At 45.6% G+C, this 24914-nt stretch overlaps 2 protein-coding genes across 5 annotated transcripts; one reads left to right on the forward strand and one right to left on the reverse strand.

The window, feature by feature from the left end:
* Positions 1-1443: 1443 nt before the first annotated feature.
* Positions 1444-21898, forward strand: ACOX1 (acyl-CoA oxidase 1). Of its 4 annotated transcripts, none has more exons than XM_061461883.1 (14): positions 1444-1603; positions 2687-2846; positions 8656-8816; positions 13441-13548; positions 14063-14182; positions 15256-15371; positions 15569-15738; positions 16029-16191; positions 16901-17091; positions 17321-17500; positions 18101-18206; positions 18295-18438; positions 19198-19404; positions 20402-21898. In XM_061461883.1, the coding sequence occupies exons 1-14, from the start codon at positions 1492-1494 to the stop codon at positions 20450-20452; spliced, it is 1989 nt and encodes a 662-aa protein (XP_061317867.1). In that variant the 5' UTR covers positions 1444-1491; the 3' UTR covers positions 20453-21898. The 4 variants fall into 4 exon arrangements, with proteins under 4 accessions (XP_061317867.1, XP_061317866.1, XP_061317869.1 ...); XM_061461882.1 differs by lacking the exon at positions 8656-8816 and adding an exon at positions 11531-11691; XM_061461884.1 differs by lacking the exon at positions 1444-1603 and adding an exon at positions 11531-11691 and having other exon boundaries at positions 2707-2846.
* Positions 21899-24273: 2375 nt separating this feature from the next.
* On the reverse strand, positions 24274-24661 carry LOC133273633 (beta-keratin-related protein). The gene has a single exon (XM_061462022.1). The coding sequence runs from the start codon at positions 24650-24652 to the stop codon at positions 24323-24325; it is 330 nt and encodes a 109-aa protein (XP_061318006.1). The 5' UTR covers positions 24653-24661; the 3' UTR covers positions 24274-24322.
* Positions 24662-24914: the final 253 nt, after the last annotated feature.

Below are 24914 nucleotides of genomic sequence, written 5' to 3' on the forward strand. Positions count from 1 at the left end.
TTAGGATCCCAAGGCTGTTCTTATGCTGCAGGATAAGAAATTCTGGCAGCATGTGATCCTGCAGCTGGGGAACAATTACTTGGATACAAGCCCACCTGGCTTCACCAGGAGTCTAGGAGGCTTTACAAGGCAGCAATGAGTTAGAATGATTCACATCAAGACAAGACTTAAGTGGGGCCTCCAGTATGGAGCACATGCAGGCTAGCCAGTGCCATAGCTAGGCTGCTGCTGTGCCCCAAAGCGGTTTCTTTTAGCACAATTTTTCCTCTGATCTCCCTTGCAGGTGGCCTTTGTTTGGCATGTTTCCATGCTCCGTTTATTGTTTTTCATCCTGGTTTTTGCCCCCCTGGGGGGGACCCCCAAGAGCTGCATAACGGCCCAGGCATCCTGCAATGCAGACACAGGGGGCCACCCCGGCAGCTTCAAGGATCCCCCATACTGATTATGCAGCAGCAGCGACACAGTGAGCTGTAAGCCTGTGGCTTTAATGCCTGCTCAACCCATACATTGGTCAGGGGTTGCAATCTTGCAAAATGCCCCACTGCCATCCCTGATGTGGGAAGCCACCGAGACCAGGGTGATCCTGCTCACCCTGTCCCTGCACCCCTGGGTGCCTGGTCTGGTTGCCCCGAGTCCCTGTGCGAGGCCACGAAACCCCTGTCAGGATCCCAACCAGGAGTGATGGAGGTGGATCTCCTCCATGCAGTCTGCAGCTCCCTTCATCTCCACCTCACCTAACCCAGATTTAAAAAGCAGGTTCAATTCTACACCTCCCTAACAGAGCAAAGGCTGTCCTACACTGCTCAAGCTGTGCAGCACGGTGGGATCAGCCAGGAGTGCAGGATGCTCAGTGCGCATTTAATGCTCTTTTTAACACATGCCCAACCTATGTGCCTACTCAGTGCACGATTTAATGCACATGTAACCTCATCTGCAGGATGCTGCATGTGCATTTACCAGACACTTGGCCCCGAGTGAAGCACGTTACATGCAGATATATATATACACCTAATGCAACACTTAATGCGTGACCAAGAGCAGCACGCGCTCTTAATGAACACAAAACGCCTGGCGGCAGGTGGCTGTAGTTGCAGGATGTTACGTGCAGTCTCAATGCGCTATGCAACTGATCTTAAAGCTCTTTTCCAGCCTAGCCGATTCTGTGCAATGCCCGATTTCATGCCCGTCCGTCCAGCGCAGCTCTCTGCGCGCAGGTCACTAAGCCCCCGCTCCAGGATCTCTATCTGTCCGTCCCCCGCCTGCAGCCCGCGGCCGGGCCTCTTTAAAGCGCAGTTGAACGCCCCGTCCCGCACTGACCCGCTCCCGCTGCTCGCCGCCGGCACCGCCTCTTCCCGCGGGAGCTAACGGTCACGTGGCCCGGCGTGACGTGAGGTGACGTAAGGTGGGGGCGCGGCTTGGTGGAGCGGAGGCCGGAGCCGGAGGGCGCCGGGGCTGAGGCCGAGCGGAGCCGCCGCCGTTGCTGTCCCCACGATGATGAACGCGGACCTGCGGAGGGAACGCGCCGCCGCCACCTTCCAGCCCGAGCTCCTCACGCACATCCTGGATGGCGGCCCCGACCGCACCCGCCGCCGGAAGGAGCTCGGTGGGGATGGCCCCGGCCCGGTGACCCCTTACCGCTGAGGGGAGGGCGTCCTGTGGGGAGCGGGAGACAGCTCGGGAAGGGCTGTGAGGGGAGGAGAAGGTTTTAGGAGGGGGAATCGAGTGTGTGGGGAGGCGAGAGGCTGCGGAGGGAGAGGGAGGCCCGGTATGGGGCTTCTGAGGAGAGGGAAACCCGGGGACAGAGTGGGAGGGGGGAGGATGTGGGGAGAGGGGGACCTGGGGACGGGGCAGTGGGGAGGCCGGCTGCTGGGCAGGGAAAACCTGGGTAGGAACTTCTGGGGAGAGGGGAAGCTGCGAGGAGAGGGCTTGCAGGGGAAGGGTGTCTGTCTGATGGGTTAGACAGGAGCAGTGTTGTGTCCCTGATCCCTGTCTTCTGCCCTTCGCTAAAAGTATTAGGGTGGCCCTAATAGAGTAATGTCCTACCTCTCAATTATCCTTTCCTCCAGAGGCAACTTCCCGTGGGCATATTTCTTGGCCCCTCTCCCTTTTTTTCTTTTTAGTACACTTGTGCCCAGCAGTACATGTACAACGTGATTGTCACTCACCATTCCCATGATATGTGAGATTAATGACAGCATACCGACATCCTCTTCCCAGCCCACACTGGGATGAGGCTCCCAAAGGGTTGTGTAACTTCAGTGCCAAAGGGGACTGTGGCTTCTGGGTATCTTGGTTTCTAGTTGGAATGGTTGGAGTAATAGATGTACCCTTTGCAAGGATCAAAGTTCATGAGGCAGCTTTTCTGGCAGTAAGGGTGATTATCTGAGCTTTTGAGATGGTTATTGAGGGGCCTTGCAAGTAAACTGAGGGCCTCATAAGTGAATTACCCTCCTGCCAGGTGTGGTTTGAATTTAAGATGAGTATTATGTGTGGAATGGGAGAATGCCCTGTTGCTAGAGTCCCTTTCTCCAAGAGCTGTGATATCTTTCTAATTGCATTAGCTGTTGTTATGTTCTGTTATCTGTACCCAGAGATCCAGCAAGTGAAAGGCTGAATCATTTCTCACCTGCTGCCTGTTGAGGCTTGTGGAAGCTGAGTTTGTTTCCCTCTTCTCTTCTGTCCCCAGAGGCCTTAGTTATTAATGACCCTGACTTCCAGCATGAGGATTTGAACTTCCTGTCCCGCAGCCAGCGCTATGAGCAAGCCATCAGGAAGAGCTCTTTGATGGTGATGAAGTTAAGAGAATATGGAATTGCCGACCCAGAGGAGATCTACTGGTTTAAAAGGTACCTCGCTATGGAGTTTGCAGCTTGAATCATCATTAAGGGTGTTAGAGTTGGGCTTTTTTGCTGTGTTTGCTGTTTAAGGAAGCTCAAGACCTGTACAAAAGCCTCCTGAAGATTTGGCTTCAGTACATTGCCGCTGAAAAGCTGAATATTGTGTTATCTTAGATTTTTGACTAGAAATGCACCATTAATAATCACACCCTGTTTATTATATATGGTGCAGAAAGTAAAAAATAGGACTCGTAGTCTGATCATTTTTTCTTTTCCGAAAAGAAATAAAAATTATACCAAAATATTTTGAATCTGGACAGATCTGATGAGGTTGCAGCTTCTAATGAAATCTCTTAAAACTGATTACTTCACTTTGCACTTAGACCTAATAAAGTTGCATTACAGGCATAGTTGAAAATGTGCCAGGATAGCTTATATGTTTTTTGTTTATAACTCTCTCTCCTATCTCCCCGCTTCAGGCTTCGGGTGCTGTAGTGGTTCCCTTTCACCTAGAGGCATTTTGTTGTATCTGACCTTTATCTGATACTATTACCCTTGGATTAAATTTATAAAACTGCCCTTAACATCTGAGTTTGATTCCTTGCAGCTTGCAGGGAATTTAGTTCCTGACTTTGATGTATTTCTCCCCTTAGTTCCGTTAAACTCATTCTCATATAATCAGACAGAAACTGCTTAACAGAGGGAGATTGCACAGCTCTAGACACATCTGGACATACCGTGAATACTCTGGCACATTAAATGAGCATTGCAAATGAAATAATGCAGTGGTAGCATCACAAGCCCCCTCTGACTGGATTTGTGGGAAAGCTGTTGTTAGCCTCAGGGTACGAATATTGGGAGTAGCGAGTTGGAATCAAACTTGTCTGATGGAGTTTGAATTTCAAAGAACTTGGTCTGCACTGACCTTCATGAAAGCTCTCATGGCAGTAATGGAAATGTCATTTGAAAATTGGCACTGGTGGACAGTGACAACAAGAAGGAAGTTCAGTGACTGCATTGGGTTATTCAGGTACTACGTGGCAGAAGTTAATCATTAGAATTTTTCCTATATGAGGATTATTGGAGGTGATAGGGAAGTTTTTTAGTTATTTGTATGGAGAAAACTCGGAGCAGCCTATCCAGCATGCCAGCTGGCAGACTTCACCAAAGCTTGCAATATCAGTGCTGTCTTATGGTGGCATTACTGACAATACTTTATGAAGACAGGACTTTCTGAAGTAGTCAAATGTTAGATTCTCCTTTTGTCCTTCCATAAACTTATTTAGAAGTCAGCAATTCTTAACATTAAATGGATGAAAGCTTAATATTTCATATAGGTACCAAATATCACATCCAAGTGTTACGTGCTGTGAATAGTTAGGGGTGACTAGTCAGAGCTCATGATCCAAAATCAGCTGAAACCATGAGGAAGGATTACTTCTTTCAGAGTCAAGTCTAATTGTGGACATTAAGGATTTCAAGAGACAATTGCATTACTACAGGCTGCATTTTCCAGTATCTTCTGTAATAACACAAAGAATGAAGAGCAGCACGTACACTTCTTGCCTGCAAGTGGAATATGTTTGCTCTGAAAACTGTATTCTGTTCATATTCCTCATTTCCTTACTTTAACACCTGGTGTTTGCAAGGGAGGCTGTTTGCTTTGTGCTGCATAGAAAAGGGAAGAAATGAATGGATTATTTTTCCATCCTTAGATTTCATTTCCATTTCAGTATCTGTCCCCACTTTCTCACCTGCTGACTGCCAAATGCTTTAAGTTTAGTGAAACCCACCCAACTTGCAAAACTTTATTTGGGACTTTTTTTATAAGGGACTTTATTTGTGTGAAAGCTGATGTAGAGAAACTGGGGTTTTGTCTTTCCGAACTTGAAAATTGAATGGGTATAATGGACATACCTTATACAAAGTTATTGAAATAGATGGAAGTCCTTGATTCACGTCTCAAGTTGTATTTATTGTGATTGACCATCAGATTTTTACATATGGAAGCTTGAGATATTTTGTCATCAATTCCCTGTGCCTTGGATTATCCCCAAACAGCAGGGACAGATTTATTCACATATGCATATTTTGAATTTTGAGCTTGTTGGTTTCCTGTGGCTTTTCCTGGAAGCCAGAGCTTCTCCAGGGAGCTTTGTGTTTGACTGACTGAGTTTATAGCTTAATTTATGAAGAGGAGAGGAGAAATGCTTGTTCCTTCAACTGTCCTGGAGATGAACAGTTGTTGCTGCTGTGACATGCCCAACAGAAAGCTCCTCCTTCGTGTTTCCAGAGGGCTTTGCATTCCAAAATGTAAGAAGATCTATCAAATACAATGAAAAATCATTTTTATTGCTTTTTCAGCTAGTTCTTCATGTCTTAACATGTGGCAACACTGCAGTTGCTGCTGTGGCTACAGCTGTTGAAGGCCAGCAGCCTAAAAGTGCCAATAGTTAAGATTTTCTTCACAGTCTGGCTGCAGGAAAGTGTAAGTCAGCATGGAAAATGGGAATTGTTCTGTGCCGCACAACTCTGAAGAGAGCAATCTTGTCAGTTTTAATTCACCTTCAAGTTTAACCTTCACTGAGGAAAAGGGGAGTAAATGAAGAAAAGAAAAACAGTTGGGAGAAACTGGGTCAGAGAAGATCTGAGAGCTGCAAATCAACAGATTATTCCTGTGTTCATAAGCATTGCATGAGTGTGGACTTCCCCTGTGAGAATTTGAACTTCTTATTTTGAATCTGGTGTTAGGACCTGGAGTAGCTTTCAGCAAATCAAACCAGCAAAAGCGTAGTAGGGCCCTATTAACCACTGCTGAATTAATTTGGAGTTGGATGAGTCTTTTTGATACAGCTGGAAAAGGGGTTTATTACCATAATATCTATTAACACTGAAACCCTTCATGCTCTTCTTTGAGAGGGTTACCTCAAGAACCACAAAAAGCTAGAAGAGCTTGCTTCCAGATTGTGCTTAAAGTAAATGGCCTCATTCTGTGACCCAGTTCTGCAGCCTGAGAATCTTCGCAGTTGTTCATTTAGCTTTGGAGTCTCTGAAAACATAGACTTTGCTTCTGTTGTACTCTGTTTGCTGATAGATACACTGTCACACTCACCTCTCCAATACAGTTGTCTTTTACTATGTGGGTGGTGTTGGCTGCAATGAAATCTATGAAGATCTGTTATTGATGAAGTAGTGTATCCTTCTCCCATAAGTGGGTTTGGAGCTGCAGCCCTTCTCTTGACTTGCTGATTGTCATGACAAGTCTGACTTCAGACTGACAGGGCCATTGCTCATTGATCAAATGGCTCGTGCCACAATCAGTCCTGATGTAGCAAAGTCCTCGAACAGTTACACGATGCAGCTTTTGGGGAACAAGCTGTGGGAATGTAGAAATTGGAAGGGGAAGGAGTAAGCATTTGAGAGAGGAAAAAGAAGGAAAGAAAACCTGTTGTTCCTCCCTTCACAGCAAATACCTCTTTTTGTTTGCCCTGAGTCACAAGGAAAATGGGATTCTCTCTGTCTTTCAAATTGTTAAAAGACACATTAAGGAAATCCTAAACATTCCATATGGAGTATGCAGAGATGAGAAGTTTCTGCTGTATATTAGCTTTCAGTTCTGCTTTAAGCCTCGTTAATGCAAGAATGCTGTGTGTTTAGTCAGTGAAATAGCATGACCTTCTGACACAGGGATGTTAAAGTATTCACTCCCAAAATGTCATTCTTCTTACTGCTATCAGAGAAGGTGCTAGTTAAGCATGAAACATCTGGCAGTTGTGATTAAGCGTTAGTCATAGGCAATGACGGCTGCTGGTGGGACCTTCATGATTTTTTTTTGAGTATTACCTTCAGAGCAGCAGTGTCTGACCTGCTTTCTCTGACAGCAAAGCATGTGCTGCACCTTTTTCACAAGTTGTTTCAATGGCTTTTGAAAACATGCAGAGAACTGCACAAGCTCTTCCCAAGCCTCCCTGAAGCAGTGTATTTCATAGTCAACACTTGGTTTCCCTCTGTGGGTTTATCCTTCTTGGGCCCAAGGACTAGATATAAAGTAATTATGCTGTAAGCAGTGAGGAAGTGAAGGGTGCTTCTGTTGCTATATGGGTCTGAGAGTAAATAACCTGTGTAGGAAACCACAGAAATGCTGAAAAATACTCTGTCGGGTTGTCCTCATAGCATTTTTAAGGCCTTGGTCACCCTAAGTTTGACTTTGTAACCATGTGCTCCTGTAGGCAACAGAATATTTTCTGGTAAGAACGCTGCTTTGATTGCAAACACTCTAGACACCAGCTTGAAGCACAGTTAATATGTTGAGAGCCAGCTTTAGATTATATGATTGGTTTTGCTTCTGGAACAATCCATCACTTTTTCAGTCTTGTCTATTTGAAAACTGTTCCATTTAAAACAAACATCTTCAGTATGCAATTCAGTGGAGCTTGAAGAAGCTTTGTCCTGCTTTCTCTTGCCCTACGGCTGAGCTCCACAGCTTGTGTAAGGGATGTGGTTTTGAATTAGTATGTGCTCTCTGCTCCCAAGCACTTATTCCAGTCCTGGTGTAAAATGCCAGTCACAAATGCTGCTGTAATTTGACAAACTGTGCATAGCATCTGCTATGTAATGTGGATCTGTGTTGGCAACAAGCTCTTTAATATGCTCCCTGAGCAGGTATTAGTACCTTGGGATGGAAGGATGTATGTTTGAGTAAGTGGGGAGTTCTGTTCCTACAGGGCACTCATATTTTTCCTTCTCCAGCTTAGAGTTAGGATGGAACGCTTTTGTGTACAATAGATTGAAGGTGAAAAAGCTGTTCAGACTGCAGAATGTTGAAGGGAAGCTGTTATGATTTACTACACAGTTTCTACACAGTGAAACTTTCTAGCATGTTTGTGTTATGGAGCTGCTTGTAATTAGGAATGTACTTTGCCTGCCATTGTGGCAACTAAATTACTAGAGTTCTCTCATGAAATAACTTCTATTTTGATGAGGCACACCTAAAATATCTGACTTCCTTCCATCCCCTCCAGCACCAGCCTGTAACAGTAATTTTAATTGAAGGTGAGTTCTGTATTGGGTAGAGGCAGCTACATGAAACACAGCACTCTTCTGAGAAGACTTGGTCACCCAAGAAGCTTTTTCCTTTTCAATACATAGTCCTTGTAGCTAATAATGGCCTAGTTTTAGGCTACCAGCAGCAGTGGGATTTATTCCCACCAAGCCTGAGAGGTGAGGGAGAAGATAACCTGATTTTCATGTCCTCAGTTTAGAGTTCACCTTGAATCTTTGTAGATTTTTTTTTTTTTTCCAGTTACACAGTAACAACAGGATTCCTGGGTGAAGAAAATGCCTGAAAAAAAACATTTATTTCCCCATCAGCATTGCTTCTGAAGGGAGCTACAAGGATGCTGGGGAGTGACTCTTCATCAGGGACTGTAGTGATAGGAGAAGGGGTGATGATTTTAAACTGAAAGAGGTTCAGGTTAAATCTGAAGCAGAAGTTCTTCCCTGTGAGGGTGCTGAGATGCTGGCACAGGGTGCCCAGAGAAGCTGTGGCTGCCCCATCTCCAGCAGTGCTCAAGGCCAGGTTGGACAGAGCTTTGGGTGACATAGTGTGAGGTGTCCCTGCCCATTGCAGGGGGTTGGAACTGGATGATCTTAAGGTCCTTTCCAGCCCAAACCATTCTATGATCCTGATGCCTCCTGATTTGGAGGCTGACTGTGGGACAAAAGAAGAGGTTGCAATAGGTAAAGAAATTATCTTATTGTAGGGTTGGCAAAAAGCCTTTCAGACTGAGCTCCAGATCCCTCTATTTCTCTCCTGTAGAACATGCTTGGGCAATTTTCCTGAACCTTTCGGTCTCCACTTCAGCATGTTTCAAAAAACCTTAGAGAGCCAAACGACTGATGCTCAGAAGGAGAAATGGCTGCCCCTGGTCCATGGAGTCAAGATAATTGGCACCTACGCCCAAACCGAAATGGGACATGGTTAGTTCCCTGCAGGGATCAATGGGTAACCTCTGTTCTATAACTTCCCTTTGGAAATGGATGATGCTCCCTAGGTAAAGCTAAAAGGGGGAAAGTAAAATGGGTTGGTTAACTGTGGGTATTTCCTGTGTGGTAGGTAGACAGTTGCTTCATTTCACATCCTAACAATCACAGAGTTAATTTTGGTCTTTTCCAGAATGCACCTTTTAGCTGGTCACTGACTTTGTAGTTGTTTACTTTTGCTTTAAGGTGAGGAGGTGGTTCTAAGCTGTGGGAGTCTGAATTTCACTTGAACTGGTTTGGAACATGCTAGTCAGCAGTACTGTGGTTTTGATTTTTTTGCCTGAATTTGGGTCACATATATCTTGGTTCTTAGTGCATGACTGCCGTGCTTAAACAGGTCAGAAGTACACCTTCAGATGCAGTACAGCATGGTGAGGTTGTACAGTTTTGGTTTTGAGAGTAAGATATGCTTTGCCCCAAGCACTTTTCTTCCAGATGCTACTTGATTGCTGCTGTACAACATCATGGAAAAATCTTGGTTTCAAAGAAGAAAAACATCTGATTCCTGCTGTTGTTGAAAATGACTCATTCTTCAACTGGAAGAACATTTAATGGATCAGAAAACAGTCTTTTAGCCCTGAACCTGGAATTATGGCTGTTAAATATGTGCAAGAGTAGTTCAACAAAGCAAAGACTCCAGTGCTTGTGCTGGCATCTCAACTTGGAAAGTGGGATACGTACAAGTCTGGACAACTGCAGAAGTTAGCTGGTGATGCCAGTTGCTGTTCACTTACAGCTACTTGTGGTAGCCGAAATCTTTGTAAAAGAGGCAACAGAGGGAATCCTGAGTCTGTTCTGCTTGGGAGAGATGGAATGAGCAAACCTGGCTTAGCACCCGTAGCTGAGGCACACCTGGGTGGCACCAATAAAATCCTGTTGACCTTCTTTGCTTTATCATACCAACTTCTTTAAATCAGACACACATTCACACCAAAGTGATTTGTTCTACTCGCTATTTCACATCAGATCATTGCACTTCTTTGCCTGGTGATGGTCTGGTTTGCTTATAGTTCATAGTTTTCATGTTGTTTGAAGGTAAAATTAGTAGTTTGACACTTAATAGGGCTGATATGGTGATAGTGTGGTAAAATCTCTCCATGCTGAATAATTCAAATGCAACTGTTTGGTATTCCTGTGGTGGATGTTGAGTATCTGAACTATTTTACTGGTAAAGCTGCTGCAGCAATTGTCACTGAGCTCTCCTTAATTTAATCCTGATAGTTAGAAACTGGTGATATGGAAACAGACCTCTGCATTATTGAGTTGAATCCTAGCCTGGATGGGTTACTCAGTTTTATCTTAGTGAACTGATTTTAATCCATAATGAATTAGTCTCTTGAAAAAAAACTAAAGAAAGAGAAAGCACAAGTAGCACAGGGCTGTAAAAGAAACCAAAAGGGGTATTGACACTACTGTACTGTTTCTACCTGGATCATAGCTTTTGCTAGTAAATAGGATTTTCTTTCAGTCATTGACTGTCAGCTGTGTACTTCTTACCAGTACTGAATCTGTTATTCCTGATAAGCCATTAGTTCTCTGTTGAGCTTGGTTTCTGCTCAGTCAGAAAGCTTAGGAAACATTGCTACTAGGTTTATTAGATGGTTGAATTTATTTGTAGGTGTCTGAAATATCAAAGGAAGACACTAGACTTCTTAGAAAGCTGTAGAGGTAGAGCTAGTTCCTGTTAATATGTGTTTAGAAGTAACATGAGGATGTGTTCTTCCCACTTTGCTAAGAATGTCAGCTGAGTTTGAGCTAAGTTCAGATCAGTGCTCTTTCCATAATGTACCTCTTATTTAAATCTGTGTATTCCTGTTAGACCTATTTAATTATTTCATACATAAATGAACCAGATGGACAACCTCTGTACAGGAGGTACTGATCCTCCATCTATATCCCTGCTCTTTTAATACTCAAACCTATCAATAATTAAAGGTTTAATATGCATTTAATTCTGTATATCAGAAAACCTTAATAGACCACTTACTAATAATGGTGTTTGACAGAGCTTGGAGGAAGAGTAGGTCTAATGAAGCATATTTAATTGGAGAGACTGTGCTGGTTGAAAAATATTGGCTTTCTTGCCAAATTGTTTGTGTTCACAACTTTGATTTAACACATGCAGAGCACTGTCCTTTTAAGAGAGCTTTTAAACATAGCTAAAGTTGAAGGCGTTGGAATTGAGTGTACTCTAATCGCACCTGATCTTTAAAAAAAAGAGAAGATAGGTAGCATAGACAGCTAGGACATGCTTTTTTAAAATAAGAAAAGCAAGCTCAGTTGAAACTTTGCTCACTCAGCTGGATAAACTGAGAGTTTTACCTCATTCTACCCTGAGGAAAAAGTGGACTTCATATCTTTCTTTATGAAGTGTGGTGCACCAAAAATACAGGAATGCTGCAAATGCATTTTATGTAGCATTAGCAGGAAATACACTGTAGGATGTTTATTTCAGAGTAAGGGTAAGTTGTTCAGCTTGAGAAAGGACAGTGCTCTGGTTTCTGTAATACATTTGCTGAATTCTGATTTACACCTGAATCTTTCTTTTTTTCCTCTTTTTGTCTCTCCCTGAACCTCCACCATAATCCTCATGCTTGCTTCCTTCCCATAACATTCCCTTCACACTCCCATCCCATGGCACTTCTTCACAGCTTTGTTCATCGTGGACGGCCTGAGCCTCTGGACCTTCATCTGGGCATGTTCCTCCCCACCCTTCTCACCCAGGCAACCCCAGAGCAGCAGGATCGCTTCTTCATGCCTGCCTGGAACCTGGAGATCATTGGCACTTATGCCCAGACTGAAATGGGCCATGGTACAGTACATTCACTAAATGCTCTTTCTAAGAATGGTTTGTGTTCAAAGGAGTCCCCTGCCTGGGAAAAATGGTGTGTGTTTTCCCCCATCTTCACATGTGCAGCTGGGGCTGTAGGGAAAAGTGGACTGCTGGATTTTTTAATGGATCATTGTGCCACATGCTGTCTTTTTATTTCCTAGGGGAGAGTTTAGTGTCTGTAGCTCTATAGATGAGCATACTGAATGCTCCTGTTGTGCCATTCAAACCGGTATAGACTATCACATGTGGCTGTGGTGATGTCAGTTTGATGACATCTGTTCATTTCTACACTTACCATTCTTTCCAGTGTGATTTCTGTTTTTCTCTGCTTAATAGCTGGTGTGAAGACAAAAGAACAGAGCTTTAAGGTACTGAAACAGATGCTAAAAAGAAAGGCATTGAGTTGCTTGTCACCCTGGGACTGACCTTGGACCAGAGAACATGTGGATGACTTGGTTCCAAAGCTCATGTTTTGTGGGGAGCTTTATTCACCCAGTTCTTTAGTTCACTCCCATGTGTTCTTTTTAATTGGACCACAAAATGTTGTTTTTAATTGTCTGTCTCAAGTAGACTTTGTTCTCTACTGCTTTTCCTTTGCTTTCAAGCTTGACGTGGATTTTGATAACTCCAGCAGTATTGTGATTGCAACACTTTTAATGCAAGTTTCAAAGGGATGATATTATGCTTTGTGGACCTTGATTTTTGACATCTGAGAGTTGCAGATGAGAATCATTTTCTAAAAACGAGCAGGATTCATCTTTGTGTTGAAGTGAAATGTAGAGACTGAATGAAGCACAAATTAACTGCAAGCCTGTGGAGAATGTCCTGCAACTTAGTGAGGTTTGAAGATCCTTTACCAGCAAAGTAAGGCTATATTAAACTGCCTGTGGAAGTCTACCATGAACTCCATGCTTTGGAAATGTGGTTGCATCAAGGTGATAAAATTTTTATGTTGAAGCTTTCATGTAGAGTCACTAGCTCCATCAGTCCCTACTCAGGAGTGTTCACAGCTTTCTAGTTCAAGCAAGTAGGCCCAGTGATTTTGGATTTACATGTGTAGGAGCAATGCCACTGCTGAGGCAGGTGTGTGTGAAGTGTAAGGAGTTGGGAGTAGAAGACAAAGACGTTTCCTGGATTGGTTACCTTCATCTTTTTGCAGTGTCTTCATCTACCTGCATCAGTATCCTAGCATATTCATGCTATATGTGCTGTCTTGGAGCTATGGATGGTCTTGTTTAGGAGACACTGCTCCATCAAGTGAGGAGAATGTAGCCTGATGAGGGAAGGAAGAGATGAGGGGTGCTAATGCTTTCGTCTTGTGCCTGAAATGTAGATGATTTTTGTTTTGCTATTTAATCAAATTGCAGTTCTAGTGACATCCAGGTGAGCATGTTTTCTTGGACCTTTTGAACTGAGCTTCTGGGGTGTGAGAGAAAAAAGGTGTCAGTTTGGAGGTGCTTGGAAAACTTGTCTTAGACCACTAGGGGGGAAAAAAAACCCCAAACCAACAAGGACATGTTTTCTGAGAATTAGCTTCAGGTCCCAGAATATGGTCTAACTCTCACTTGTTCTTCCTGAATTGGTTGATAATTTATCCTTTATGTAGCCTAAAACAAAACTTCAAATTTGTACATTACTACTGGAGTTCAACTTCCATTTGTCCAGTTCTGTCCTTGTCTCTCTTGTGACTGACTTTCTGCCAAAACATTGTGTTTTGCTTATTTTTAGGAACTCATCTTCGGGGTCTAGAAACTACAGCTACTTATGACCCTGCTACCCAGGAATTCATCCTCAACAGCCCCACTGTGACTTCCATTAAGTGGTGGCCTGGTGGACGTAAGTGCATCGCTGTGTGCCTAAATCTGGAATACGTATGGCAGAGCTTAGGGAGGTGATGTCCTGCCTGTTCTGTCTACAGGATGGTGGCTGAAAGACAATCCAAAGAGTTGGGTGAAAGGCAGTTCCTCTTGCGCAACAAATAACAGACTTGGCAGAGCCTACTAAAACTTTGCATTGTCTGTGTGCTCTGATTTGTTTCTCAGAATCATTCACACTCCATGGATTTGGTGTAATTTTTGACTGGTTGTATCAGAGTTTAGACTTCCTTCGGCTTCACTGACAGGTTTGCCAAGGACTTGGTATTGTATAGTCAAGAGAATCATATTGTGCAGCTTTCATTGACTTGAGCAACATTTTCTAGCTGTAGAATTCGGCTGATAACTGATGTTGTAAATCCAGTTCTCTAATGCATGACATGCTTAAGGTAATCTTAGATCCTGCTTTAAAGAAAGACACTCTATGTATGGGATTATGTTTGTTTTTTTCCTTCTGACTCCCACTCCTTTTGCAGTTGGAAAGACATCAAACCATGCCATCGTTCTGGCTCAGCTCTACACCCAGGGCCAGTGCAAAGGGCTGCATGCCTTCATTGTTCCCATACGGCAGCTGGGCACCCACGAACCTTTGCCAGGTAAAACTTAAGGAATATACCTGGAATATGATTGATGTATTCCTCTCCACCTATATACAGCTCTGTGTATCTTCTTGATGTATGTGGCTTCTTTCAGCAGCTGATTTCAGTAATAGTTGGTAGGTCACAAGGCTTAAAGGAGTCTTTCTTATGACTGAACTACCACAGAGTCATTTTTCATCTCAGGCTTTCAATGGGAAGGTTAGTTTGGAATTTGATCCCAGTGTTTCCCAGATCTGCATTCTGTGAGGCAGCATGTCCCACTTTCTGAAAGGGAAAGAGTAACTTTCATCATCATCTAGCTAGAGGTGAGCTGTGGATGATCTTCAGAAATAACTGCCCCAGTAGGAGGACTGCATATATGAAGATCCCCATGTTTTGATGTCCACTTGTTGTGGTTCAACCTGGCAGCAGCTAAACACCACACAGCCATTCCCTCGTAGAATTGGAAAAAGGTAACACTTGTAGGTTGGGATAAAGACGGTTTAATAGGACAGAAAAGGAAGGGGAAAATAACACTAATAATAATGATAAAAGAATACAGAAAGCAAGTGATGCACAGTGCAGTTTCTCACCTCCTGCTGGCTCATCCCAGCCAGTCCCTGAGCAGCAGCCACCACCGCTGGTCAGCTCCACCCAGTTTTATTGTTCAGTGTGACTCCATATGATCTGGAATCTCCCTTTGGCCAGTCAAGGTCACCTGTCCTGGCTGTGTCCCCTCCCAGCTTGTTGTGCACCCCCAGCCTGCTTGCTGGCAAGGCAGTGTGAGTAGCTGACAAGTCCTTGACTTGGTGTAAGCACAGTTCAGCAACAGCCCGAACTCCAGTGTGTTGTCAACCTTGTTCTCATCCTGAATCCAAAACACAGTGCTGCACCAGCTATTAGGAAGTTAACTCTGCCCCAGCCAAAATCAGGACAGTGCTTTCTCATCAAAGAGATGAATGTCCTTGTTGGCTGTGACTTCTAACAATCCCAGGACTGGCTATAAAACCAAAGTCTCTTTACTGGAGAAAGCTCGAACCTCTCGTGTGATGTTTAGTTCCCATTTCCTAACATGGCTTTGTCTGTGGCAGGTATTACAGTGGGTGACATAGGGCCAAAGTTTGGTTATGATGAAATGGATAATGGCTACCTGAAAATGGACAACTTCAGAATTCCTCGGGAAAACATGCTGATGAAGTATGCCCAGGTAAACCAGTGCATTCCAGCGTATGCTGTTAGAAATGGACACTTCAAATGCTCTTGTGTGGTTGAATTGTGTACCAAAAAGATTGTAGGTTGCTTCTAAGTGCTACTTGGTGAGTTTAGAGCTTGACATGTGAACATGTAAAAGGGAGGACACTTTAGAAACCAATAGGCTGTGGTTTGTTTCTTTTTTCTTGGTAGGTTGAACCAGATGGCACCTATGTGAAGCCACTCAGTGACAAGCTAACCTATGGGACCATGGTGTTCATCCGGTCGCTCATTGTAGGTGATTCTGCTCGCTCACTGTCTCGGGCCTGTACCATTGCCATCCGCTACAGCGCAGTGAGACACCAGTCTGAGTTGAAGCCAGGGTGAGTGCAGTGAAATAAGAGTGCTGAGAGAAAAACCTCGAGTACTGGGGGGAAGAAGGACTATGGCTGATGTTTGTTGTAGCACTTGAAAGTTTCAGAACACTTTCATCTTTCATTCTTGACATTCTTGACAAATGTCTTCCCCCTGCCAGAGACTTTACTGTAGAGTCTTAGATAGTCTGGCTTGATATGGCTGCAGCTTGGACTCCAGAACCTACTGAGAGTTGAATAGGGATTCTGCAGCAGTTTGTTAGCCACGGGCATACTAATTCATCTGTATTTTGCTCTAGGGAACCTGAACCCCAGATCTTGGATTATCAGACCCAGCAATACAAACTCTTTCCTCTCCTGGCAACAGCATATGCTTTTCATTTTGTGGGAGCCTACATAAAAGACACCTATCGTCGTATTAGTGGAGACATCAATGAAGGGGATCTGAGTGAGCTGCCAGAGGTACTGTGTCCTCTGCAATCAGAGGGGTGGTTTTGGATCTTACCTAAGGTTTCTTTGTAGCATGGAAAAAAAGGCCTCAAGCCTTTATGGCTTTCACTCCTGAGATGACTTGTACTGCTTGAGACTGGGAGATCCCAAGCCCAGTATGTGCTTGTGACTTCTTTATTTGCACTATTCATTTAGCAGCCTTTTATAAAAAAAAAAAAAAGAAAAGAATTAATGCACAGTGAGAAAGCTACTGTGACTATATTCTTTTAAAAGGTGACTTTCAGGAGTGATTGCGTATTGCTTGAGAGCAGAGTTAAGACTGGTCTTAGGCTTGTCCTGTAGCTCCTTGATTGTCCTTCCAGGTGACTAGAGTGTTGATCAAAGTTATCAGTACTATACTGAGGGGTTAGGGTTGTATAATGGTACTTTTCAGTTAGGGATTCTGTTTGAGATCCTAATGTAACACAGGCAATTGAAGAGAGTTTTGTACATACAATGCGTAGAGACAGAAAGGATGGGCTACTCAAAAGAAGTCTTTAGATGTACAGAGGTATTCATAAACTCTTCCTCAGAGAAGAGTTCTTAGAAGATGAACCAGAACCTGTGGGACAGTGGAAGGGTGATGTTGACTCTGGTTTTTCTGGGCGCCACAGTACTGGGCATGTGGGCAAGCTAAAACTGGAAAATAAATATCTAAACTGGCTTTGCTTTTGTCCATCAGCTCCATGCACTGACAGCAGGGCTGAAGGCGTTCACTTCCTGGACTGCCAATGCTGGTATTGAGGAATGTCGGATGGCGTGTGGTGGGCATGGCTACTCTCGCTGCAGCGGCATTCCTGACATCTATGTCACGTTCACCCCATCCTGCACCTACGAGGGAGAAAATACAGTCATGATGCTGCAGACAGCTAGGTATGATAGCTCTGTCCAGAGGCATTCTTGCCTTGACATTACGCTCTTGGAAGTGATGAGTAGAAGAGTATCCCATTTTACCTTGAAGCTCTTCTCTCCTGTTTCTGTCCCTTGCCCTGTTTTTGACAGAAAATAAGCCTGCAGCTGTTCCTTGCTAGTCTGAGCCTACGTAAGCTGACTTCATTCAAATGACTCCTGTGTAAGAGTTGCTGTTTGTCTCTATTTCCAGATTCCTTGTCAAAAGCTACACCCAAGTTAGTTCTGGGCAGCGGGTTACTGGCATGGTGTCCTACCTTAATGATCTCTCCAGGCAACGTATCCAGCCACAGCATGTGGCTGCCAGGACTGTGACTGTGCGGCTTAATGATCCAGTCAGCTTGGTAGAGGCCTACAAAGCACGTGCTGCCTGGTGAGTTCACGCTTCCCAGGCTGAGCCAAGCACCAGTCAAACTGTGTCTCAGGAGGGGATGGTGATGAGCTGCCCTGTCAGTGTTGTGGTTTGCAAAGCTTTGCTCCATGTGTTGCTGTCAGGTAGTGACACGCTTTACCAGATTAGGGTCAGTGTCAAGTGGTTTTGAGGTTAAAGAGGCTCCTTAGCCCCTCTGTTTTCTGTCCCATTTTGAAGTATCTCTTATTTGCATGTAAAGTATATTTACGCATACAAATACATTGTTCAAACTGCTGAGAGATCTATCTGGAGAGAAACAATCCTGATACTAAAGCCTGTTGTGAAGGAAGTGTGAGAGTAGGACAGATGCCTACATGGAGTAGGTATTCAGGCACCACAGATGTGTTATCCAATGTCCTCTTACCCTCTAGCTGTGTTCTAGCTGCAGGAGTGATGACTGGTGATTTAGAGCCACAACTTTTCACTCAGTTTATTCAGTTGTGGCACATGATCTCAGAGTAGTTCAGATGTGTTAGACTGAAATTCATGTGAATACAGTGTATGTAATCCTGTTACTGTAGTGTTACTGTGTAATCTGGTTTTCTTCCTTTTATGAAACAGGCTTGTAGAAGCTGCAGCAAAGAATTTAGAAGCTGAACTGAACCACAGGAGGAGCAAGGAGGATGCCTGGAATAAAACTTCTGTTGATCTTGTGCAAGCATCTGAGGTGAATGATGTGTCTGATAAAGGAAAGCGCTAGAAGAACTTCTCACCTCTTCATGAACCTGATCCACTTTCCTTTTTGTTTCTTGTAGGCACACTGTCACTATGTGATAGTGAAGCTTTTCACAGCAAAGCTGGCTGAGATCAGTAATGCAGCAGTCCGTGCTGTCCTGACTGAGCTGTGTCTCCTGTATGCTCTCTGTGGAATCAGCAAGAACACAGGGGACTTCCTGCAGGTTGGTGCCTTCCTCCAACACTAAATCTTTTAGAGCCAGACTCATTGTTTGCAAAGATGCTTTAAATGTGGAGTTGCACGAGTGCTTAGGGCTAAGTTCTGTTGACTTCCAGAAGGCCATTAGCAGTGCAGGTCTAATGGAAGGCTGTTGTCAAGTTTTAATGGCGATCTGCTACAGAAGCAGAGTGGGATGATAAATGGTAACGTGGCATCAGTCTAGGTTTGCTTGAGTGTTTTGCAGTTGGTGACCAGGTGCTGTATGTTCGAAACCAAGGAGTCAGTAAAGGAGATGCATGTTAGACTTCAGTGAACGGGTTTATATTACCAAGCGTTACTTCGTTCTCTCTGAGAATTGTGTTTTTGCAGCACTGTTTTACTTTGTCTTCAGGCAGGCACAATATTTTGTCTCCCCATTTTCCTCTTTGCTGCTTTTAGTTCCCTGAAACCAGGCTGAACTTAATATACACTTATGCATACTCTTCAGGACACTTGCTACTGAAGTAAGTTCAGGCACTCTAAAGAATGAGTCTTCTACCCAGGGTTAAATAGCTGGGCAGTGTGGTGGGTTATGGTAGGCAGCTCCTTTTGCTTGTGCACAATGGCAAATTTGATTACTTAGAACTTGGGAAAGAACACCAAAATCCACTGTTCTGTGAACTGCTGCGTTTGGGGGAAAGGCTGACCTGTGTTAGAACACGGGAGGGGAGGGTTCTTGTGGCCTGGATTCTCTTCTGCTAATCTCTATTTTTCACCCCCCAAGGCGGGTATCTTGACTGATGCCCAAGTTACTCAAGTGAAGCAGCATGTGAAAGAGCTCTTGGCTGTGATTCGTCCCAATGCTGTGGCCCTGGTGGACTCCTTTGACTTTCATGACAGTCACCTGGGATCGGTGCTTGGCCGCTACGATGGCAATGTCTATGAGAACATGTTTGAGTGGGCAAAGAAATCCCCACTGAACAAAACAGAGGTAAAGAAACCTTACTTCTTTGTCTCAGGCCACGTGTGCCTAGAGAAATAACTCGCTTTAGAGTTCTCTGCTGAGACCATTGGATCAAAATGAATTGATGAAGCGGGGAGAAAAGTCACTGGTGGTAATAGACCAAAATTAGCAACCTGGCTTCTGCTCCTCTGCTTTGAGTATACTTAGTTCCTCTCCTTTGTGTACTTCACATGCACCCTGTGGGACACTTCAGAGTTTCTCAGTTAAGAGGGAGGAAATCATATGCTCCACAGGGAAACAATGGAGTCATCTCATGGAATTTAAAAGCAGTTATCACTTGCTGTTAATTCTGCTTAGTGACTGGAGCTGTGAAAGTCCTACCTACTTCCTGGCAATTCTGCCAGTGCCTTCAGGCAATAGTAAAGACTGGAGAAGAAGATAAATTGCTCCTCTGTAGTACTTCAGTGTCAGGTGTTTCATGTCTGCATCTGAGCTAATAAAATAAACTGAGCTAGGAAGAGGCAGTGTCCTTCTTCCATCAGCAAAGCAGAATTCTAAATCTTGTCTCAATGGCCTTTGCTGCCTTTATCTGATTTGGACAGACTGCATCTTCTATGGTGGGCTGCCAGAGACTCCAGCTGTAGTTGAATCCCAGCAGGACTTGCTCCATTTTATTGAGTTCCTGAAGTCAGTGGGGCTTAGGAGCTTCATTAGCACACTAGGAGACCTCTCCCATTTGTATTTTAATTAAAAAGCCACATGGTCTGTATGGATGCGAGATACCTTGCATTCTTTTCTTACAAGAAAGGTACTGGGGAGGCTCTTTTCTTGGGGAGGGTCTTTATATTCTTGTGCTTTGTGTCACACAGACACTCAAATACAGGAGTTAGCTGGCTGATCTTGCATCTCCATTGTGCCTCTGATTCGGATGTCCTTGGTATAAAACCCCACTGCAAGATGAGAGGAGCTCAAATGGTTTAAAGTTGAGGCCTGATCTGCTTGTAACCACTGTCTCCTCTTACAGGTTCACGAGTCTTTCCACAAACACCTGAAGCCAATGCAAGCCAAGCTGTGAAACCTGCTGTTTTTTTTCCTCAGCTGAACACTGTGTCCTTCCTTCAGGCACCTAAATCAAAGCTCTCAAACCCTGGTAGCTGTAGGACAGTGAAGAACTGTAGCCTTTCTTTCCACTTTTCTAAGTCGAGGAGGTGTTTGGGGAGAGTGCATAGGGATCGATGCCTGTTTTTAAAGTGCAATTCTAATGGTAAGATTAACCTTTTAGAAATCTGGGAAAGCTTTATCTATTCACACAAGGGTTGCTTTTGTGAAGCTGCTAACTGGAGACAAGTTGCTGTCAACTGGAAAGGTGGCAGGATTTTACAACTAGGTAGTCAAGATCCCTCAGGCCATGGCTTCTAAAGAGCAGTTCTGTCCTCCCCCCAAAAAACATCAATGTCTTGATTTTGGTTTTATTTTTAAGATTAGCACCAGCTCTCTCCTTGTTTGGCAAATATTTATGCTCCCTAAAGCCTCCTGCATAGCTTTGTGCACATCAGTCTGCATGGGCACTCCTTTCCTGATGTAGCTGGGAGGGAAATGCTCATCCTCCCCTGGAGCTCTGCTTCCTTCATCCTTCCAGAAAACATCCTCATGTTTTCCAGTGCAACCTTTCACTGCCCTGCAGCAACAACTTTTGCTGTGTGCCTTCTCCATTGCTGGCCCCAGACTCTTAGTGTGAAGGCAAAGGAGGATATAGTGATGCTGCTCGGAGGGGGAAAAAAAGGAATGTTGTCGTAGTAAGCAGATAGGTGCTGCTAAGAGATATTTCGCCCTTCCTCTACCTTAGAGTTTTCATGGCGCTCTCTCAAAGCACTTTACAAATGTTATGCAATGGAGACTTGATGTGAAAAACTACGTGTAGTGCTAGAAACTGCAGATTTGACCTGGAATGATGAAGCCAGTATCTGAGAGCAGAACTCAGTTGACCAAGGTCCTTGGTTCCTCAGGGAGGTCCTTCTGGTTTTTAAAGACATTCTTGAAGAAATCGACAATCCCAAGTGTCCAGTTTTTCCTGCCTGTGCATTTCCAAGGAGCTTTTTATGATTTGCTTAATTTTAGTTTTATATTGACTTGGGCTTTGGGCAGTGCTGTCTGGATTTAATGGGACAAAGACTGAACTTGTAACAGAACCTCCTGATGCCCTGGGATGTCAGTGCAACTGCCACTGTGCAAACTCCCTGCTATTCCTCAACACCACTAACTGTCCAGTAACAATAAAAGCTCTCTTCATGCAGAGAAGAGCATCTCTGAGCTTCAACTGGTAAAAAGCTTTCAGTTTAGACCTAAATCCTGGAGTTGTGAGGAGCTGGTGCTCTGACAGCTTTGGTATCTGCTAGTCTCTCGTTTCGGATCAGTTTTTGGGATGATTTTTTCCTGGCACTAACAATGATCAGACCCAATGTTTGCCTTCACCTGCAGTAGGTGGACAGAAAGAGATGTTAAATAAAATGATTAAACTTGCCTTTTGGCTGCAGAGTCTTTCAGATTGAATGGATACCAAAGCAGGCAAAGGGGCCTTGCCTTCTGTTCAGTTGATAGACCTGTGGAGAGGTGATGGAGGAGCAGGTTAAAATTATGTTGCTGGGAAGAGTACTGAGGAGGTATGTACAGATTTAATAAACTGTTTTCAGACAAAATGTGTCTATTTCGTGCACTGCCTTCAGGATCTCACGTCAAGTAGCAGAGGTGTGATGGTGGTGTTGGGCAGGAGCAGCTTTAATTCACAGAGCTGTTGGTTCATTGTTTCAGCCGTGTTTCTGGACAGGGATGTGTGTTAATGCCGTGCTGCCCTGCGCCGGGGCAGGGCATTGGCCACTTGGTTCATCTTGCCGCTGGTGGCGGTGGTACCCGAGTGCCCCCCGCCGGGCCGTGTCTTGCCGGGCGCGGCGGCCAGTGGCGGCGGTTTGAGCTGCCGAGCGGTGCCCCTGCTCTGTCTGTCGGCGCTGCAGGCTCATTCCTCTCTGCACAGGGAGGGGAAGCCGGCGCGGGCAGGGGTGGGGCCGAGCATCAGCAGCAGGAGCAGCCGTGCTGCTGCCCCCCTCCAAACTCCGTGTGGCTGTTCCCTGGTACAAAGCGTTCCCAGTGGGACCTTGTTGATCTCTGTGGGAAGAGAGCCAGAGGGGTTGCATTTAAGATATGCCTGTCCCCAAAGTGTCCTGCTCTTCCCCAGGCCCTGCTCTGGAGATGATTCCTGGGGGCATTTGCATTTTCCCGTGTGCTTTGGTTGTTAATGCCCGTCTGTAACACTTGGGAGCCCTTGTGTCAGGGGGATTCTGCCCAGCTTCCAGACTGGAGTGAGGGTTTCCTGGCACGGCTGAGATCTGCTTGTCAAAGCCTGAGCTTTAGCCAAGATCAGCATCTCTTAAACCTCGAATGCGCTTTAGGCGATTTAGGTGGGCTTTCTTCTTCCCCCTTCCTTTGCCTAACAATGTCCAAGCATTAAAGCACCCAAAGTGTGAGTTCTTCTAGGAGAAAGAAAATGTGGGAAAGCTGAACAGAAGTGTAATTCTTGGCTGTTTGAAGCACGTTGTAGCTGCCACTGCTTGTACGTGTAGTTGTCATTGCTTCTCTGCTGCTTTTTGACAATTGAGTACATTCAGAGTGAAGTGTGGTAGAATCATAGAATGGTTTGGGTTGGAAAGGACCTTAAGATCATCGAGTTCCAAGCCCCTGCCACGGCCAGGGAGACCTTCAACTAGAGCAGGTTGCTGCAACTGATGATGCTGACGCTGATGCTCCTGGCATTTCATTCTGCTGATGTGGGAGAGTGTGGTGGAAAATGACTGCTTTAGGGTCACTCAAAAAATGACCATCAAAGCTGTTAGCAAGAGCAGTTTATAAAAAAGGCATGATTGAACAGAATTTGATGGCAAGGCTCACTCTACTACTTATTACATAGGAGAAGTGTAGAGAGGGAAGAGCTAAAGGGGATTGGGATAGTGCCTGAAGGCATAAAGATACAAGGGAGACCCTGCTGCTGAGCCATGGGGTTCAGAACGGATGCCCCCTGCTTTCTAAACTCCTGACAGAGCCTGGATGTGGCTGGATCTTGTCTTAGTCTCAGACTTGGTCAACAATTTGTGTCTAATGGAATGCTTGAAGGAAAATCAAGGTAGAGCCAAGCTAAAATGATTTGTATGGAGACTGAAGGTGACAAGGGTAAGGGGACCCTCCCTTTAAGTGACAACATTCAGAACAGACCCCTGTTGCTTTCTAAACTCCTGATGGAGCCTGGGTGTGCCTGGCTCCTGAGTCTCAGACTAAGGAAATGCCTGCTCAGCCCAGAAGTGCTCCGGGTACAGTCGGGGAGTTCCCAACCATCCAGATCTCTGAGTGCTGCACTCTACCTTTGCCAGGCAACAAGAGTTCTTGCTACAGCCATGCAGCACCCAGCCATCCGGCTCGTTGCACTTGTGGAAAGGCAATCTCCCTTGCCATGGGATGTCGAGGGCAAAAGAGGAGGCTCTGTCAAGTCCAGAAACTATGGAGAAAGCCGTAGTTTTACCAGGGAGGAACGCTTCTGGATACTCTGCTGGTTGGGACTGTTGAAGAGGGAAGGAGGAAAGAAAGATGACTCTTGAAGTTGTGATGCCCGACGTCTTTATTGGGATAATGAAAGGGAAATGGAACAGAGGAGAACTTCAGCAATGCATTTTGGAGGCCGAGGAAAGGTCGAGTAAGTGGTGGGAACTGAGGGGAAAGCCGAGCAAGAGAAGGAAGGCAGAGGTTTCCTGGGCAGAGAGAGAAGGGCAGCGCAGGCCGGTTCCTGCAGGCGGAGCGTCCGGAGCTCGGCTCCTCTGCAGAGCACAGGCACGCGCTCGGGGCTGTCTCCAGGGCTTTCGTGGAGGCTGCTGGCGCTGGAGCACGGGCAGGCAATGCACGGGCTTCAGCATAAGAGATTGGCACGTCCCAGAGCCCCGCCGAGCCCCCGGCCCAGCCCTGCCCAGCCATAGCCCCCCAGCCCCAGGGAGCCCCCAGAAGCGATGGGCACGCTGGCAGCGCTGAGAGAGCTGCCCACGGCAGCCGAGGCGCTGGATCCCACGGCTGTGCTCTGCGGGAAGGAGCTGAGGATCGGGCCCGGCAGCGTCACCAGCACTGGCGAGGGCTGGATGGCAACGCTGGAGTCGGCGCAGCGCAGGACGCACGGCTCGTTGCAGCTGTTGGCAAGCGGGGTTGGGCCGCAGGCAGCGGGCAGGCACGGGCTGTAGCACGCCATGGCTGCTGGAGGGAGGAGAGCCTGCGGGACCCAGACAGGGAGCAGAGGCCATGAGCTGCCGGGCCCTGGCAGGCGCCAGCTCCGCGCCTCTGGCAACGGGCACTGCCTGGCCAGGGCCAGGGCCAGGGAAAAGCCCTCCCTCTTCCCGCACCATCCCAGCTCCCAGCACCCGGGAGCACAGGGCATTTTCCAGCCTCCAGCCCTGCTCAGAAGGACCCCGCACAGGAGCCGAGCAGTCCCCCTCCAGCTGCTCCGGTGGGGA

This window comes from Pezoporus flaviventris, unplaced genomic scaffold (assembly GCF_033815535.1).
Source record: "Pezoporus flaviventris isolate CSIRO_AGI_PZ_B2104156 unplaced genomic scaffold, CSIRO_AGI_Pfla_v1 ptg000034l, whole genome shotgun sequence".
Classification (NCBI taxonomy): Eukaryota; Metazoa; Chordata; class Aves; order Psittaciformes; family Psittacidae; genus Pezoporus; species Pezoporus flaviventris.